Source organism: Protomyctophum parallelum (assembly GCF_964188405.1).
Source record: "Protomyctophum parallelum genome assembly, chromosome: 10".
NCBI lineage: Eukaryota > Metazoa > Chordata > Actinopteri > Myctophiformes > Myctophidae > Protomyctophum > Protomyctophum parallelum.
In genome coordinates, this window is record NC_139704.1 from 35,540,369 (window position 1) to 35,560,555 (window position 20,187).

Genomic DNA, 20,187 nt, shown 5'->3' on the forward strand with positions numbered 1-20,187 from the left:
TTATGTCCCATCTATTGATATACCTCGGCTTAGCCTATATCGTAATCATTTTTAAAATACTCCCAAGAGATGATTCGACATTTTTTGTATCCCCTACAAATGTCATACTGCGTGCCGTGCGTGGGGTTTGTATGTTAATATCGTCTGCAAACGCCTGGATGCTAATGCAAATGATAAAAACACTGGCCATGGACACTGAACTGCACACTATTGTCAACAGCACCATAAGGTTATTTATTATTATAATTATTATTATAGCTATTCCTTTGCACACAGACACATCCTCGCCACTTTTTGTTACATTACATCTGTATGAACTGATCATATTCCCTTTATCGGTGCTATTATCGTGCTTTCGTCGACTCGACATCATTATAGTTCCTCACTCTAGCCATTGAAGCTATCCAGAGGATGCACATCAATGAAGAAGCCGGTGCTCGCTGCCCACATGTAATTATTTCTATTTATCTAATTTGAAAAACATTTAGGTCACTCAAGTCTATTTATAGTGCTACTGCTATAGTATATCCTTATTGTCTAGGTCTAGGATTTGTGTGTATTTGGCTATAATGCGTTTTCCCAAATCCCTACCCCCTCGTCCTGTACAGGGGGCTTTGTTTTCCTAGGGCAGATGGAGCTGGCCTATATTGCATCCGTCCTCTTTGTGTGGAGTTGTATTTTTTTGCTTCCATCATCATATTGAAAACTTTAACATGTGTAACATGTAAGGAGAGACGTGCTTCGAATGTATATTATACATCTCAGATGACTGTCCAGTTGTTATGATCTTGTTGCGATAGTCTTATTTGAATGCCGGCCCTCGCATAAATAATATTAAATACAGATTAGGCTACTGTGGAATATGCTGAATCCAAAAGCCTTTGCTTATTATTAGGCTGTTTGAGCCTCATCATGTGGCCGTCTAACGACCAATTAATAGATTGTTTCATTGTTATAAATTAGTCCCAAATAACAGTCCAGCTCAAAGAGGTGTCCAATCTCAACAGTGGACAATTTAAAATGTTTCATGTTGCCTAATCTTGATTCATATTTCATTTAACTCCGGATTATGTTGAACACCTATACTAGGCTACTGTGCATGGTGCATTTCATTTACTGACATAAAGGTGTGGGAAATGCCAATAAAGAATAGGGTTGGATTAAGTCCATGCATGTTGTGTTCATGGAGAGCTGGACAGCAGTAGGCTGCACATCATCAGACTGTTGTCTACTAGGCCCCTCCTCCCCCTCCCTCAGCTGTAAGAATTCAAAGTTTTTGGATTTGAGCCATAGAATGAGAGCCGATAATATGATCCTCTCCCGCTTTGCAATTTTCCCCTTTTCTCTTCCCTTTCTTTCCTTCTGTCTCTCAGCTCTGTGTCTCTCTCTCTACATATTTCCCTTCCTGCCAGTGTAACCGCTGGCCGGGGCGACGGGCGGTATAGTTACAGGCAGAGGCAGGGCAACAGGCAGTTGCATTTTTTAAAACATGTGTCAGTGTCACGGGACGGTTGCGAAGCTCTTGGAAAGCAAAGTTGCACAGTATCAGGAGGAGTCCTGCGGCTATAGCCTTCCCTACACCCAGAAGCAGCTTTATTCCTCCATAACGTGTCTCTGTGCGAGTGTGCATGCACACACACACACACAGTACACTCTCCCAGACTCCCACACGTCTGAGTTACAGATGATAACGTCATTACTGCAAGCTTGAGAAAACTCATGCTCAATAGCTTTTACATCATGGTGCACTAGTTTAATCACATATACAGTAAAAAAGGGATAAACTTCAGGAAAGTGACTCTGACCAGTAACAACCAAGCATGTATAGCAGGGAATAATAACAACAACAACCTATTTTCTTTTGCACTGGTTGGTGCTCCGAGTCAGGACTTTGATGTCCGGCCAGTCCATGGCCATTGTGTATGGTAGGAAGCATAGGAAGTGAGTTCATTTTACTTCAGTGGTCAGGGGGGTTGTTTGTTGCAAAGAGGAATGTAATTTGGAACTATTCGATTCGATTCGATTCTATTCGATTCGATTCTATTCTATGTGTGAGGTCAAAAGTGGTGGTGTTGTACCAGGGTGTTTGTGTCTAAATTTAGCATTCACGCCTGTGCTGTAGTCTGCCAGAGTAGAAACATTATAAGGGTCATGAGGTTGTGCATGCACCGGTAGAGTGACACCCAGAGATCAAGGACGAGAGAGAGTGAGTGAGGGAGAAACGGCAGAGAAGAGTGCAGGGAAGACCTCCAGACGGAGTGAGAGAGACGCACGCGGGAGAGAGCACAGAAAGAGAAGTGAAATTTGATGCAACAAGGTCTTCAAGAGGTTTTTCGGCACCATCCTTTGTAGCCTCTCCCTTGTTTTGGAACATGGCGGGTGTGGCTGGCTGTCCACTCTGGCTTTTCTCCCCCATATTAACGTTTTTAGAAGAATAACAAATGATGTTAGAATATCTTTCACATCTGTTTCGGGGTGTTAGCACACTGTTCCACTTGTTTGTTTCCACTCCACATATCGATCTAATATTTGGTTACTTTACTTTCCCATCTGTCTCTCAGCATGGGGCCCGACTGGTTGTCCTGTTATTCTAGCATTGATGTTTTTCCCTCCACTAGTGCCAGCGTGAATGCCAGGGTGAGAAGCTAAGCTTCACTATTTTTATCTGACTGAGGCCATTGCTGTGGGCAGCTTTGAAGCACCTGACGAGGTTGGCCACAACAACACTAACATCACTGTTAACCGCTGAAGCCCAGGCTATTTTATACTTTGCCCTAAAATTGTGTCGCGTGGCGAGAACATCCAATCTACAAGGTCATGTAGACCTGCTTGCTATTTTCACTATTTTTGAAAGAACTTAAATAGTACATTGAGGGGGAAAAGTTACATGCCCAAAATAGGGACACCGGGTTGTGGTTAAGGGGGCCATTAAGAGATGCGAGTCATTAATCAGAGGAGCCAATCAGGTGCCTGTAAAGGAGGTTGCCCTGGAGCACGCTTTCATCCAACACTTTGAAATGTGCTTAGTAGAGACTTGTATTGAAAGGGCTGTGTGTTCCAAATAGAGTTGGAACTTGGACTAGAGGCCAAATGATACAAAACACTATATTCTGTCTGAGATTTAATGTGGCATTTCTCTCATGTATTGCTGCTTAATTGACTTTGTTATCAGCACAACGTGTCCCTGTGATTATAAATCCACTCCACCCTCTGGTTTCTGCTATTTTGTTTTAAAATACAAAATATGGCCATAGGTGGTATTGGCGAGTGGCGACTCCAGAGGATAATGATTTGCCACTTACAGTATCTTGAAGTTTATCTGAGGATTCAATCCGTAGATAGATACTAGATAGATAGATAGAATACTTTATTGACGGTTTAAGAAAATTACAGAAAATGACATCATTTAAAATTGACTTAGACACAACAAAGCCTTTGCTTGTTTCCATTGTGGTCCACTTTGTAACATGAAACTATACACAAACATACTGTACAAACAAAACAACCAACCGTCACCTTTTCTGAGAGTTACAATGGGGGGTACCAGACATACAGTAGTGTGCAACTGTGCATAGCATGATGTTTCAGAAATCTGTTGTTGCTGTCTGTGTACTGTAAAGGTTTCACCTTTCATCCTCCATAGCAACAGCAGTTTGTTTTTTTGACTGGGCAACAGATTTAAATGCTGAAAATTCAAATACCGTAATATTAAAAAATAAAGATAATAAAAAATCCCGCAAATCGTTACACACTATCTCTATAGTCATGTGTTCAAGATGGATCTGTCCGATATTTCATATTCCATCCCAATTGGTTAACATTGGCTTTCAAAGATTGCAGGATTGGCCCTTTTGAAACAAAAAGCCTCAAATCATGAACGCAGCGTGCAATTTACGTGAAATATTTCAGACTTTCCTACTACGCTGAGGAATATATCCCACCCATTTCACATTGTTTTAATGTAAGATTATAACATTATTATAATGTATTACAACTATGCCAATTATAATACACTAACGAACAAATGTTCATGTGACATGTCCAACAATTATGAAATATTGCTGGGGACGCTGTGGGCACTGGCGGCGTGTTCTCTCCTCCGCGTCATCAGTGCCCATACCCGAGGCGAGGCGGGGGTTGGCGATAGGGCCTTTCTGTGTGGAGTTTGCATGTTCTCCCCGTGTCCCCTAGGGTAGATACCCTCACAAAAACATGCCGTAATCCTGGTCTCTAAAACTACCTCCCCCTGGCCAGCCGGGGTGCCTGATGGAGGGGAAAGGAACTGGTTGGAATAACGTGTCCCTTCCACGCGCTACGTCCGGCCGGGGAAATTCCCCTCTGTCAGGTGAAAAGAAGCAGCTTGGACTCCTCATGCATAGAAGGAGGCATGAGGTCAGTCCGCTGCCCCCCCAGGTTGGCAGAGGAAGTGTAGCGCCCAGGATTACATTAGATAATTGGCACTGGGTGAAAAGAAAAACTGGGTTACAAAATCGTGGGATAAAAATGTAGGAAAAAAAAAAAAGAAAGGAAAGGAAAAGCAAGAAAAGGGAAAAAAGTAATAATGTCTTATAATATATAACAATGCAAGTTGGAAATGCATGACCCACCCAGTTATTATGTAAATAAAATGTACATAACATGTATTATGTTCTTTGTCAGGCATGCAAATACGGTGTCAGAAGTTCAGAACATATTTGTCATGTCAGAACAGGCCAGCTCCATATATGGACCCTGGGCAGAGGCCCTTTGTGGCGGTTCTGGACAACTGCAGGTCCGACCGACTCGACACCGGGCACTGCACTCCCTGTGGGAGGAGTGTGGAACACGCGTGTCAAATTGGGTTCTCAATCTCAAGACGTACGCACAGAGACTCGGTGCATTTATAGATAGATATTATCTATCTATATTAAATGCCATTCTGTTATGGCTCGAAAACATCCTAAACACTCGTATAAGCCTCATGAATAGTTAATTTCCACAATGTAGGTCTCTGGGCCATGGGTTGTATTGGGGTCACTGAACATGTGCTGCCTGGGGGTCAGTGCGGGGGTGTGTGTCTTAAGGCCAGTGTTGTGCCAGGGTGTGTTCAATCATCAATCAGGCAGGATGGATGCTGTATAAATGGAGGTGTTTGTTTGTTCTTCTGTCCGACTGCTCATGTGATGCACGTGTGGCTGCCTTTCAGTGCCATATGGTATATTCTGCTGCACAAGACAGCTTTTCCCTCAATGTAGCGTTCTAGTGTGTGTTAGTTTGCACGCACGCACGTGCACACACATGCACGCGCACGCACACACACACACACACACACACACACACACACACACACCGGCTGCACTGGCACTCTGGCAGTCTGAACAAGTGGATCAGGACTAGTGGAGATATGGACTGTCCATAATATGCACACATGGGCGCACACATATTTTCCGCACACTTTTGTGTGTGGGATAATGAGGCCATATTTGATTTATGGTTTGCTGTTATGAGCTGTGATGCTGTCATTATAAATGAGGCTCTTTTTGGACTATAGTCGTTTGGGTCCCTCCCAGAGACAGACCCAAGGGCCCTGACTCATAAAAAAAAATGCTGACCTCTCTTTTGCATTTTCAGAGTAATTCTTTTTAGATGATGAACAAGGTGAAATTGTGACATTAGAGAGATACATTGTTGCATAAATTAAATGAACTAGAAGCTGACTCTTTTTTTCACTTAATTTTTATTGATGAAAAGACAACAAAAAAAAGGCTGCATTTTTCATATTACAGGATACATTAATTGAAATACTCATACCAGAGTAATGTAGTAAGAGAGTGGCGACACGCTTTGATCTCGCCGCAAAGCGGGTACCTATGGGCTATAGTTCCAAACATTGCTCCTATGGCTGGAACTATTCCATTGAGATAGAATGAGCACTTCCGCATTCCATTGTTACAATGAGAGTCAACGGGAGTGTCATTACGCTCTTACTAGATTACTCTGACTCATACGTACATTCTCGCTAGGCTGAAAGAAGAGATCCCACTTTTCCCACTTTTTATAGAACTTATCTTGTAGTCTTAAGTATGAATGTTAGTTTTTCCATAACATACAGTTCCTCAGTAATGTCCATCCAATGTTCTTTCGTTGGTGGGTCCTGTTGGTACCAGCGTTGTGTGATCGCTTTCTTACTTGTTGCTAAGAGGATCTTGATTCATTATTTATCAGGTATTAGAAACTCTTCAGGGATATTTTCCAGCTACACAGATTGTTTTTGTGATATATAGTACAAAAAAAAGCACAACAGAGAACCGACTGAGGTCCTCAGATAGGCAGAGTACTGGTACATTCATGTCAAAGGTGACAGAGGAGGCTATTGAAGAGGTCTTCAGCAAAACTGCATGTGTGACATGAGATTGCCACATGGTGTGTGTGTGTGTGTGTGTGTGTGTGTGTGTGTGTGTGTGTGTGTGTGTGTGTGTGTGTGTGTGTGTGTGTGTGTGTGTGTGTGTGTGTGTGTGTGTGTGTGTGTGTGTGTGTGTGTGTGTGTGTGTGTGTGTGTGTGTGTGTGTGTGTGTGTGTGTGCGCGTGTGCGTGGTTTGCAAACAAAGCAATGCTTCTACTAATTTGCTTCTGCCATTTCAGGTCTTAATCTATTATTCCCCCCAGTTGCAAGAACTATAAACTACTGTATTGGCTTTTAGAGTTTGCATGATGACTGGACATTGTCTTTCTCGAAGGTGACTGATAGAACAATCTGAACTAGAAAAAGTGCCCTTCTGGGCACAGGTCTCCACCAGGAGGATAGGGGTGTGTGTGATGTTTGGCAAAATGCTTAGTAGTAATATAAATTGTTTTTTTTTTTCATTAGTTTTTCGCAACAATATTCTTCATTTTGTTGAGGAAATGCAGAGCCAGATCACTCTAATAGTATCTCTGAGGATAGAAGTCTGGATGAGCAGGACATGTGCAGCATTTTGTACAAAACGGGCCACTCCTGAAAGCTTTGGAAGGCAATCTTAGCCAATCAGTGTAGAATATGAGAGAACCAACAGACTCGTCTTGATCACATGACTACAGAGATCATGTGTACCGATTTGCGTGAGATTTGGATGAAATCTGTGCGACTAATATAAACAATGTGTTTTGCAGAAATCGGCGTCATGGTGGCGCAGCTGGCGCTATAACTGGCAGATGTGGAGGGATGCAGGGAAAATGTTTTTCCATGGCCTCTAAAATAAATAAAAACAGGAATTGCCCTGTTATAGCGCCCCGTGAGGCTGATTTGGAAAAAAATATTGGCATGTCGTCCTCGGCCTAGTGGAAATGTGTATGTGTGTATAATTTCACGGAAATTGTACACTGTGTTTGTGATTTGTGACATTTTGTTCGAAGCGGACCAATCATGTGAGCTTTGGAAGCCAATCTTAGCCAATCAGGATGGAAGATGGAAATGGTGCAGATCCGTGTTGATCACATGACTATGGAGATAGTGTATACCGAATTGTGAGATGTATGGATTAAATGTGTACGAGTAATCTACATAAATGTGTTTTGCCTAAATCGGCCTGATGGTGGCGCTATAACAGGCCGTTGAGGAATATTTGGGGCAGAGGTTCATCGTTGGCATCCAGGGAGTGTGTGTGCACAGTTTGGCATGGATCGGGCTAACGGTGCCGGAGATTATCTGATAACGGACGGACGAACACACGGACGGAGTGCAAAACATACTCTCTCCCCATGCCTTCGGCCTGGTGGAGACAATCATGCAGTCGTAGAATAACATTCTATGTAATGGAACTCTAGCACCGTTTTTTTAGGGATCAGGAAAACCACAAAATGGAATTATCCACCTATATTATTAAACCCTTATACTGTAGTTGTAATCCAAGGTGAGATGAGGGCACGGATGTAGTCTTTTCGCATACATGTGGCATTGAAAATATAGGTTATATCTGCCTCGTATGATGAATATGCACACATGCACATTGCACACACACGCCACCTATTTATGGAGGGCAGTGAGGCACACCGTTATAGCAAAAGACACGACATTTTCCATGTACGCCTCTAGCCTCCCAAAACCACGATAATCCAGAAATTGTAGACGCTAAGAAAGATGGCACAGTTGAGCACTCGATTACACATAGGAGATTCTAGAGCAAGATTAACACCCTGGTCAATGAAGGACAAGATTCAGCCAGTATAAGCAACAGAGTTGATATTCTTCTTGGTACAAGTGCAGCAGGATCTGTTGTCTATTGTCAGGATGTTTAACAAGTAATAGACTGTATAATATACAGTTACAGTATAGACTCACTGGGGACTATAGAGACAAACCTTTGTCTGTGTATGAGGCTAGTACGTCTGCCTGTCTGTTCGGAGGTTGCCATTTTTTTCTGTTACCATTTTCATTCTGTCTAGCCCCCCAGGGCCTAGTGCCCCCTTATGTTCTCAAATCACCGACCGCATCATTTGCAGAAAATAACTGGCCTTCAACTGAACAGTACACATTGTTCAGTTATTTAATCGATCTCTTATTTATCATTACAAAGAGCTTTCTAATTGACTTTGAAGACCATTTGGAAATAGACTACTGGTTAATGGTTAACCATCTTTTTTTTTGTGGGACATCTGTTCTTTTTGTTCAAGCAATTGTCTAATTATTTCTCTCATAGCTGCATTGGTCTCAGTGTTTTCTCTGAGTCTGACTGACTCCATGCTCAGTTTACAGGCCAAGTAGATAAGAGGCACACAGCCAAAGCATGTCATTTTTGAGTGGTGCAACCACTCCCTTACGGAGCTATGTGTGTGGCTGGCTGGCTGCCTGCCTGGCTTGGTGCCTGGCTGGGTGGGTATGAGCACTGTCATTTCTCTACCGTTTTGGACGTGGGGCGGCTCGCCGGAATCGGCCCGGCATTCCGGCGAGCCGCCCTGGGGGTCTGTAGGCTCCGGGGGACACCCCCAGGGACTCCCCGGGGACCCCCCCAGGGACTCCCGGGGACCCCCCCAGGGACTCCCCGGGGACCCCCCGAGACCCCCACATGGTAACTCTGTCATTTCTCTACCGTTTCGGACGTGGTGGCGGCTCGCCAGAACCGGGCCGGCACCCTGGCTGTGGTCCTGTGGTTCTGGAACTTTAGTTCAATGTTTGTTTTAAAAACGCCATTGACAATGAAGGAGTTTTAATGTTTGTCTTTAGTTCAATGTTTGTTTTAAAAAAACGCCATTGACAATGAAGGGAAAACTGTACGTCATCTTGTCCCTAACACAAACATTAAATGCCATTAACAATGAAGATAATTTAAGTTTGTTTTGTCACCGTTTGTTTTACATCACCATTATCAACATTATCGAACTTTAATATATTAGCGCCCCTCACTTCACACGGGTGTGATTTTTTCGGTCTATGCATTGCGCGTGTGTGTGTGTCACAGTGTGTGTGTGTGTGTGTGTGTGTGTGTGTGTGTGTGTGTGTGTGTGTGTGTGTACACATACTGTATGACTATGCTACACACAGCTGCTGTTTGAGTGCTGTGAGTTGGTGTGAGTCAGCTATCCAGGAGCATAACTGTGACGTCGACCATTATGGAGTTTAGAGAGAGAGAGAGAGAGAGAGATGGACAGACTCAGAGTGGACAGTTACCCAGCTGTTGCATCATCTGGAAACCCCTCCTCCGTCATCACACACACACACACACACACACACACACATACACACACACACACACACACACACGTTGGCGGCAGGATAGCTATATGACCCAGCAGGCGAGCGCATTAGACACAGCCTACTGCATCAACGAATGAATGAACCCGCTTTAAATCTCGTCACTTCCCGTGAGGATGTCCGGTGATTGGCTGGCTCATGGCAGTGGAGGGAAGAGATTGTTAAGTTGTTAAAGTGAACTGTGCTTACACCGAACATCACATTTCAACGGAGAATGGAAACATTGTCCTTTAGCTATACACAGGATTAGTCAACGTGGATCAGTCTAATCACTTCACACAGGCCTGCTTGAGCGCAGCATTTCCCAACACTGACTGTAATGCAACTTTAAAATGCTACTTGTTATTTTAGGATTACACTTGTTTGTAACCGAGTTGATTTTCCCAGAATCTGTTCTTCTGCGTCAGTCAGTGTTTCATGAATCTATCATTGTAATGATAAGAGTGCCCCCATTTTGGGCATGTCATGAATGATAGGCATACTATTTTTGGAAAATTGGCAAGCTTTCAGCAAAAGTAGGCGAACATTTATTGGATTAATTGCATTGGGCGATTTTTCACTATTCGACGTGTACGCAACAAAGTGGTGTGGTTAAGCAATAATATCTCAACGAGAGGCCGCACTGTTATATTTTATATCAGCACAGCTGTGATTCTGATGAAATCCATGATTTTGTCGATGACTTCGACATACAGTACTGTATATCCGGCTCCGCTAATAAATGTAATATTCTTTCAGGAATTCTCCCAACGGCTCTTTGGAGCATTTCAGTGGTTCCACTGTAGCGTACACCATACACGTGGCTTCCCATTAGATTCAGGCAGTCAGCAAATTAACCGTCACTGTCAAATTTCCTGTGGATTCAAAGATGAGCGCGCTTTGTCCACCACAGGAAACGGCCACCACACGTCTCTCTCAGGCCATCTCCTCCATACAAAGCATCCACAGTCATTTTAGAATAATCCCACTCTTTCACTGGGGGGGGGGGGGGGGGGGTGGGTGTGTGTGTGTGTGTGTGTGTGTGTGTGTGTGTGTGTGTGTGTGTGTGTGTGTGTGTGTGTGTGTGTGCTGCGTGTGCGTGTGTGCGTGCGAGCGAGTGAGTGAGTGAGTGAGTGAGTGAGAGAGAATGTGTAGGTCTTGGGATTGTGTGAATTCCTGCCAAACTATGAAGTCATTATTAGTCCCTTCACCCCTTGGCCAGGATGCTGCCTCCCGGAGTGGAGTTGAGACAAAACTACTGCTGTCGTTGTTGTTGTTGTTGGAGTACTTAGCCATGTTTTGTATTCTCCTTTTGAGAAAAAATATTAAGCAAAGTTTTAGCCCCGTTTTTAACCCCCGCTGGGAGTGAGACTCTTAAGGATGGTCTTTCTGTTAATGACAAACGGAATGTCTTGAAGACTACTGATTGGATTCTGTCTTGCGGGAGTATGAATCCTACTGATTGGGGAATTTGGGGATGAGGCTCCTCTAGTTCTTGATTGATTGATTGAAATATTTATTAACAGTTTGTAGAATTTACAGTACATTTTAAGCACAAACTCAATACAAAGACTGTCAACTGTGAGTGGACGACCCAATTAAGCATTACACTTGTTTACAACAGGGTCCACATTGTTCAATTCATCAAAACATTTAAAGACATACAAACATTTAGAGACATACAAATAGACATTTCTATGTAGCTAAAGAACAGAACAGTAATTCATCATAATGGGAAGCAAAAAAGGGAAAAGATACAATATACAGTGAGGGAAAATGGGGTGGGGGGGTGGGGGGGATTCAGATTTTACAGAGGCCAGTTTCGAATTGCAGCCATCCGTAGGTGCCCTTTGAGAGCGGTTTTGAAGGAGTCAAGGGATTCACATGTCTTAATGACTGTTGGTAGGGCGTTCCACATTTTGGTGGCATAGGAGCGAAAAGAATTTAGTCCCTTGTTTGTGCCGAATCTGGGTTGTACATGGTTTGTTGCACTCCCTCTGGTGTTGTGGGTGTGGACTTCGTTTAGTGCCACCCTTAGGCCAAAATCTACAATTGCACACATTATTACAGATTGACAAATACCCATTGACTGGGCAGCTCTATGTGTAGGGGGGGCCTAGGGGCAAGATATTTCACAGCCTCGTGGGGGGGGGGGGAGGCTCTGGAACGGCTTAACCCCAGTGGGATGCAGTCGCTGTGGAGGCTCGGTAGATGAAGTACAAACAAACACAAAAGGGACCATGTTTTGTTCTTGCGATCATCAAAATCTGTATATTAGACAATTAGAGGTCCTATGGATGGAAGCTTGTAGGTCTGCTATTTTTGAAAAATCGTAAAAATGCGGCACAGATCTTTGAAATATATATTCTTTCAGAGCGAACGTTTTTTTTATTTCAACGTCAGGTCTAAATGGGTTATACATCAAAATCTTATGGGCATCAGATTGCCATGCTTTTGGCTTCTTATAATAATAATGAATAGCATTCTTATAGCGCTTTTCCAAGCGCTCTCCAATGGCTCATTCATTCATACATTGGGAGGTGAAGTGGCGAACAGTCAACTGGCAAGCTCACCGACCAACTCATTGGAGGCAATGTAGGGTTCAGTGTCTTGCCCAAGGACACTTCGACATGTGGACAGGAGGAGGAGCCGGGATTCGAACCGCCGACCCAGAGATCATTGGACGACCTGCTCTACCCCCTGAGCCACACAGCCGCTCTTGATAGCTGATTATCTAGTATGACTTACCATGAGTGAACAGGTCAGGGTTCAGTGTCTTTGGTCACGATTCTTTTTTTTTTTACAAGATACCTGGCTGACTGACTTGACCCTGCAAGGGGAAATCATATGACATTTCTCTGTGCTATCTGCGTTTGTTTTTTGTTGTTAAGTAATTACTTGTCTAGCAAACCACAAGCTAGATGTTGGATCTATATACTGTATGTTTTGTTCTACGACATTACACAAAGTTCATGATATACATAATTGCATTTCTACATTGCGTTTTGTTGCAACTGCACTGTGTTACAACATGGAAAGTAGGCCTGGCTAATGTCTGTCTGCCTCATGTCTCTTTTGATCTGGTCTACTTTGCATCCCACCCACTGTAGGAGACCAATAAAAACACGCTGCTGTGCAGCATTCATGTCTGCACTCTTGTAAGTTGCAAGCAGTTGCGAAAATGTGATGAAAAATGTCTAACACCCACATTTCAGGACCCCCTCGAAAACTAGATTAATGCATATCAAGAGGCTTATCCCATAAAGAAATTTCAAATAAACAATAAATCATGCTAACTTGATATGGAAACGTGTTTGTCGTACTAATCAGCATTGTATATTGATAGCAACGCAAGTATGGACTCTCCTCAACTCTGTCTCTGTGCCCCAGCTGTGTGAAATGTTTTTGATGTGTGATAGTGAGAGGGTTTTAGTGACATGCACACAGACTGGTATGAAGCATTGCCAGCCCCCTTGACCACATTCTCCTTAACTTTGCATTCTGTGGTGGGTATACAGCGGTTAATGAGCCAGCTAGCCTTCTAATGCCTTGGTTACAGAGGGGAGGGCACGCCACAAGTAATTATAGTGTAATGGGTACTATGCTCCAGTATTTCTGTGTAGGTTAGCTCTGCTAAACAATGCGGTATAGACTAGGCCTACTCTCACTGTAGCCTAGCCCCCCACAGACTTAACATTCAAATAGTGGGACAATGGGAGTTTCCACATTTACTCTAGTCTAGTTCACCTTGCTTGTCATTTGTAAAATACAGACATCAAACTATTTCCATAAGGAATGGCTGGCCGGGTATACATTTGTGATAGCTTCAAACTGACTACAGTGAGAGGTGTGCACGTGTAGCTGATTATAACTTTACCCCAAGGATTATTGATGTGGGCTTTCTGTAGTACTTAAGAGGGCAGGGGTGCAAGGATTTAGCTCAATAATCGTTAATTCTGCCGTCTGATGGGTCTGACGTGGCACTTTATAATACCTCTGACAGCTCCTGTTGCTTGCCGTGTCAAATCTGAAATATTGAAATAAGGAATTATTTAAATAGCAGATCTACAAGCTCATAGCGCGCCACCGAGTGGTGCGCTACGAGCTTGTAGGTCTGCTATTTTTTTTAAATCGTGAGAATGCGGCGCTGATATGGTATACATTTGGAGAATGCGGTCCACTAAAGGTGTCTGCACAGTGCACACTGCTGCGTTCTTCAGATTGTTTTTCAGCGTTTTTCCGTCGTTTTTCAGTCTGCAAGCACCAGTTCACAGTAGCATTCATCATCACATGGAGTGTGTTGAAATGGCCAAATGGCAGTCAGATTTCACATCGGACATATTACAACCAGACAGGCAGTCAGTCAGCAAGTAGTCAGTATACCAAATATACAGCCAGATGTCATTCAGTCAGATTGCAAGTCAGTCGCCAGACTCGCCACCAGTCAGCCGTTTCTGCCAGCCAAACAGTTAGTCAGTCACTCAGCCAACCAGCTGTTCTGACGGTTAATTATTCATTTATACAGCCAGTACGAGCGCCAGTTATTCGCTTTTGTTTAAGGTTGTTCTCTTGGCTCTGGGCGGTTAGTCAGAGAGTTGGAGTATAGCAGTAGTTTGACCTCCTTTCTCCAGCTCGTCTGAAGGAGAAGAGAGAGAGAGAGAGAGAGAGAGAGAGGGGATAGGACGGAGGAGGGAGGGAAAACAAACGTCCTGCTATAAGGGACTTCAGCCAACATTCCTACATCACTTCCTCCTCCGGCATCTGGCAATGATCAGGGTGAGAGAGAGCGAGAAAGCGTTACACTGTAGAGAGAGAATGAGAGGATGTAGATAGCCAGCTAGCTTTAATAGCATAATTTCCCAGGCTTAAACAGTCCGTCAGACATCACGCTGCAAGACAGACCCCTCACTCATTCTCTCTGCCAGCGAGACAAAAACAAATGAGGAAACTCAGGCAAGACCCAAAATGTTTGGATTATAAAAATCTTAATCCAACCTCAAATTATTGTCTCTGCGGCTCCTGTTTTGTCCTTTTTGTCCATCATTGTTTTTATTGTTTGCTCTCTTTTTTTGTTTCTCGTGTTAACATTATCTTTACATCAATATGTGATCTTGCGTTCAGTTTCAGCTCCTTGTTTCCTTCCCTGACAACAAATGAAACAACAACAATCTCCTCTTTCTTGTCTCCTCTCCTCTCAGGATGGCCTAAACGTGACGTGCCGTCAGCAGTGAGCGTCCTGGACTAGAGGTGTGTACTAGACCACATCTAATATTTCATAACCACTTGGGGTGTGCTTGTTTCGTCTTTCCACATAAATGTGTAAAAGCCTTAATGTATTCAGTTATACTGTATTATTTTCACCAAACACTGCCCACCTGTCCATATGACAAACCAAGCACTCCTTTTATGATGTTGTTTTTGCTTCACGTGTTTCAAATTTTTAAATGTGATTAATATGCTACATGTCATTCGCTATAGGTGTGTACCAAAGCCAGCAGCAGAAAGCAGATATGAGTGTGACCTCCTGGTTTCTGGTGAACAGCGGGGGGACTCGCCACCGCCTCCCCCGAGAAATGATCTTCGTCGGACGTGACGACTGCGAACTCATGCTGCAGGTGAGATGCATTTACATTATAGTAGCCTTGCCGAGCCATGAGGCCCATAGGGCAGGAGCCTATCTCCTGTTTCTGTAGTGTGAGGCAGCTTGATGTACAAGTACACCCCCTGGACATGACGCTAGTATGTCGCAGGGGCTTACCCCCCAATCCAACCCTTGATGCTGAGTGTCAAGCAGGAAGGCACTGGGTCCCATTTTTAGAGTCTTTGGTATGACCCGGCCGGGGATTGAACCCCGACCTCCCAGTCTCAGTGCGGACACTCTAACCACAAGGCCACTGAGCTGGTATTTACATATATACATACACGCATTCATACACATAATGTAATGTATACTACACAAACAGACTAGATGCTAAGGCCCCCTCAATGATGGCATGTCAAATTGTCACATGTCATGACAGTCATTTCTCGATTTCTCACATTGAGTCAATTACTTTTCCGAAAGAACCAATGTTCTTTCATGCTGAAAATACACATACGAAAGAAGGAAAAAAGGAATCTCTTCTTTTTGTATAAGCAGACAGATATCACTGACATGCTGAAAGCCAACAGTAACTCACTGAAATATGCTCTCATACTAGAATTGAGATAGTTGCTTAATTATGCAGGATATGCACAAGTGTTACACCAATACACCAGGATATGCTTGTGTGAGATAAGCAAGGTGAAGACCCCACAGCTGGGTCTGTAAGCTAAGGTGATTGACTAGGTCAGGGTCTTGGATGGAGGGTACTTTAACTGTACACTCTGGTACTGCAGCAACTTGATGCTATTGCAATTACAACATACGTGTGTGTGTGTGTGTGTGTGTGTGTGTGTGTGTGTGTGTGTGTGTGTGTGTGTGTGTGTGTGTGTGTGTGTGTGTGTGTGTGTGTGTGTGTGTGTGTGTGTGTGTGTGTGTGTGTGTGTGTGTGTGTGTGTGTGTGTGTGTGTGTGTGTTTAGAGTGCGTGCGTGTGGATGACTTTGAGATTGTTTGTGTGTGCGTGTTTGTGTGTGTTTGTGTGTGTGAGTGTGCGTGCGTGCGTGCGTGCGTGCGTGCATGCCTCAGATATAGTACTATTTATAGAAAGTGGGCCAGATACCAGATCTTCTCAGAACAGTTTGTAGGGGCTGGGGCTGGTACTTTCTGTCAATACATGCAATCTACCACAGATTAAGTGTGTTCTATTGCTTGCCAAGTGCCTGTTTTATATTATCGTACAGAAGACGTTCAGAACACTAGCATTTCAGTCGAAGACAATAGATAATATCACCATGTAGAGCGTTAGACATTGTAAATAGTTTTATTTTATTATTTTATTTATAACAGGCATACAGTAAACTGTTTTCCGCATGTCTGGATTATGTACTGTAGAGCCACGGGTGTGCTTGTTTATATCTTTCCACATAATGTGTAGAGCCCTTAACATTGGCACTTGTACGTTGACATAATTCAGCTGTCCCATGGGACATGATGCATTGAGCTATTATTTTCACCAAACACTGCCTCCTTGTCCATATAACAAACCAAGCGCTCCTTATGTTTTTGTTTTTCGCTTCACGACTCGTATTTTACATTTTGAAATGTGATTATGCTACTACTATATAATATAATACTACTGTCACTCGCTAGGTGTACTGTGTACCAAAGCCAGCAGCAGAGAGCAGATCTGAGTGTGCCCTCTTTAAGTACATTTTGATGCCTATACTTTTGTACTTTTTCTCAAGTACGTTTTTGAATTCTGTACATTTACTTGTAACGGGGTAGTTCTACATTGCAGTACTGAGTAAAACATGCGTAGTACTTTTTCCACCACTGATGAGCACACGTACACACTACACAGCGACCGTACTGTATTTGATGTTATAATCTCGTTAAGTTGTTAGACGCTGCTGATTTTTACATAATTAGTTCATCAGCAAACTCAAAGCTAAATCACATTTCTCTCACTCTCCTACATTGAATCACTAAACGTACTTTATAACATTAACAGATCAGCGTGGGCTTCAAAGGACAGGACAATTAGGAATAGTTTGGTTCCAGGTCCTGTTATTACTTTACCAACACCTTCTCTAATGGGCTGTGTGTGTGTGTGTGTGTGTGTGTGTGTGTGTGTGTGTGTGTGTGTGTGTGTGTGTGTGTGTGTGTGTGTGTGTGTGTGTGTGTGTGTGTGTGTGTGTGTGTGTGTGTGTGCGCGCACTAGGGCATTAAGCAACTAGTCTTGTTGGTACTAGTTGGTAGTTGATAAAAATAATAATAATCTTTTTTTATTTCTTTCCCAATTTTGTAGGTCTCAAGATCAGGTAGATTATAGTTATAGTCACCAATGTACACAACCAATGTGTTTTTAAATGTACAAATATTTAAAAAATAAATAATAATAATAATATATATATATACACATATATATATATATATACACATATATATATATATATATATATATATATATATATATATATAAATATATATATTTTTTTACATAATAGGTAGTTAAACAACTAGTCGACTAGTAAACTAGGCAACTAGTCAACTAGTAAAAATGACTAGAAGTGAATGCCCTAGCGCGCGTGTGTGCGTGTGTGCGTGCGTGCGTGTGTGTGTGCGTGCGTGCGTGCGTGCGTGCGTGCTCACTGCTCATGCTACAGTAGCACAGACTCTTTGTCTAGCTGGAGAGTGTCACTCATGTGACAGTTAATAAATCGGGGCATGGTCTCATCACATGGCTCACAGCTATGTGCTGCGTGTTCCATGGGGTTTCCAAATGCAACAAACACACAGACACATACACACAAAGCCACTATTCAACGCATTGTGAGCTTGTAGATCGGCCATGACACCACGAATACATTTAGCGTACGGCCTAATATGCTCAGTATGAATCGAACATTTGGGGCATTTGTGGAGCAAAAGGATGTCTACTACATACTGGTGTGCTCGGTGCAAGGCCTCCTGGTCTTTGTAGTTCTCCGATGATGTCATATGGTTTGTTACATCATGATTGCGGCCCGGGGATTTCATTCATCAAATAAAAACACTGGACATTAATTTTGGGTCCTTCAGTGTTTTCATTTGAATTATTTCAGCATTTTCTAATTCATTGACAGTGAGTAGTAGACACAGGAAATAGACCTGAGCCGTTCAGTGCATGGCGACCACATTGAGACATTGTGATCATAGAATTGCATTATCGAATTAATCTGTATTAGGGTATACTGTAGCAACTATCAATTACAAAAGCTTGTAGATCCTCTATTTTTGCAATTATTTTGTTAAAAATCTAATATATATATATATATATATATATATATATATATATATTATCATTGATTAAATTGTTTAGTTCGATTAACCCATTCTGAACGGGAACCCATTTTGGTGTTGGCATCATGTTATGCTTTAGCTATTGAAAAATAGCAGATCTACAAGCTCATATCGCGCCACCGAGTGGCGCGATACGAGCTTGTAGGTCTGCTATTTTTGAAAAATCGAAGAACGACTGACATTTTTAGAATCTGATCTCAGGTCAGAATGGGTTAATCAGACCAGTGTGTGTCCAGTGGAAAACCTCGTATGAATCTGATCTCAGGTCAGAATGGGTTAACTGTTTGTCTGTGGCTCAAAACTGCTGAGGAAAGAGATAAAAAACTATGGCCAGCTTGCACGTACATATCCTTACGTGATCCATCACTCCGATTTTGCACTATGAAGTGTGCAATAATTCCTCATTTCAAAACAAGTCACCCCTTTTAAAATATGCAATTCAGTCCATTCTTCTCAGCTACTTTTCCACTAACTAGGCCGTACTCAGCGTACTGTATGGTAAATGTTGTGGTTACTGAATTGTTTTAGAACAATTTCTCTACAAAATGCACTATCATAGCTCTATTGTTTGTTCCCGGGGGTTACTTTAGCCCTACCTGGCATTTGAGTGGCCCTGGAGCAACAAAAAGGCATTGCAGTATGTACAGTAGTGCTTCTTATTGAATATACTGGCCATGGTGTTTTAGACATGCTTGCTGTTGGTTCTCAAATCTCAACGTTGAAACTTCTATGGTCTTTATAGCCAGTCTATGGATTGCTTTAGGAGCAGTGCAGGGCATTGGGCAGCCATACATGTAATTCAGCGCCAGCTTTAACCCATTAAAAGCGGAGACATTTGTAGAATTATCCTCAGGTCTAGTGTGTTTGTGTCATAGTGTGTTTGGTCCAGAACATGTCTTTTGATATGCGAGGTAACCAACATGACCACAAGGAGAACATTCTAACTCCTTGACCCAGTTAGGGTTGACGTGCTAATTGTCAATAGCTAAAAGTATAACATAATGCTTCAAGATGGAGTGCCACGATTTCTTTCCACCCTAAAACATGATCATCAGGTATTAATGTAATATAAGGAGGAAGAACTTTTTTCCAAAAAGTGTACAGTATGCCAGGCAAAGGCAAACCAGTATGCCTGGTTTTCCTGGTGCGTGGTGATGGGTGGTGAACTGAAGCCGCACCCACAGCTGTAGTTGTATGATAAAGGGGGAGGGGTTAGGGGAGGGGCTGATAGTGTGGTGTCACTATATTACTGTTTACTTCATTGGCCCGTTTGACTGTCAAGGGTTCAGCCTCCAGGAAGAAACCCTAAATACAAAGTTAGTACACCATTGCACATAAAAACGACTCCAGGGTGTCTAATGAAGTACTGTCACCACATAGACACATGAAAAACTGGAAAAATACAAAAAGTGTGGCACCCAAAATGGGTTCCCGCCCTGAATGGGGGCTGAAAGACCCCACTTGGTCCCCCCAGTCGGATCCAAAGCCATTACAACAGTGGTTACAGTGCAAAACGCTGGCCTCAAGATTTCTGGAAATGTGGTGTTATTTTCATAGACCAAGCAAGCAGCTTGTTTT

At 42.9% G+C, this 20,187-nt stretch overlaps 1 protein-coding gene and 1 long non-coding RNA gene across 3 annotated transcripts in view; one reads left to right on the forward strand and one right to left on the reverse strand.

Annotated features, from left to right (window-relative positions):
- LOC310865944 overlaps positions 1-20,187 on the reverse strand; it is a 197,185-nt gene that overhangs the window by 167,167 nt on the left and 9,831 nt on the right. The window lies entirely within an intron of this gene.
- Positions 1-20,187, forward strand: part of cep170aa (centrosomal protein 170Aa) — an 84,111-nt gene that overhangs the window by 248 nt on the left and 63,676 nt on the right. For both annotated transcript variants that reach the window (XM_083775144.1, XM_083775145.1), the window contains exons 2-3: positions 14,884-14,932; positions 15,164-15,300. In XM_083775144.1, coding sequence (XP_083631270.1) covers positions 15,196-15,300 — 105 coding nt within the window. In that variant the 5' untranslated portion in view covers positions 14,884-14,932; positions 15,164-15,195. The remainder of the gene's footprint in view (positions 1-14,883; positions 14,933-15,163; positions 15,301-20,187) is intronic.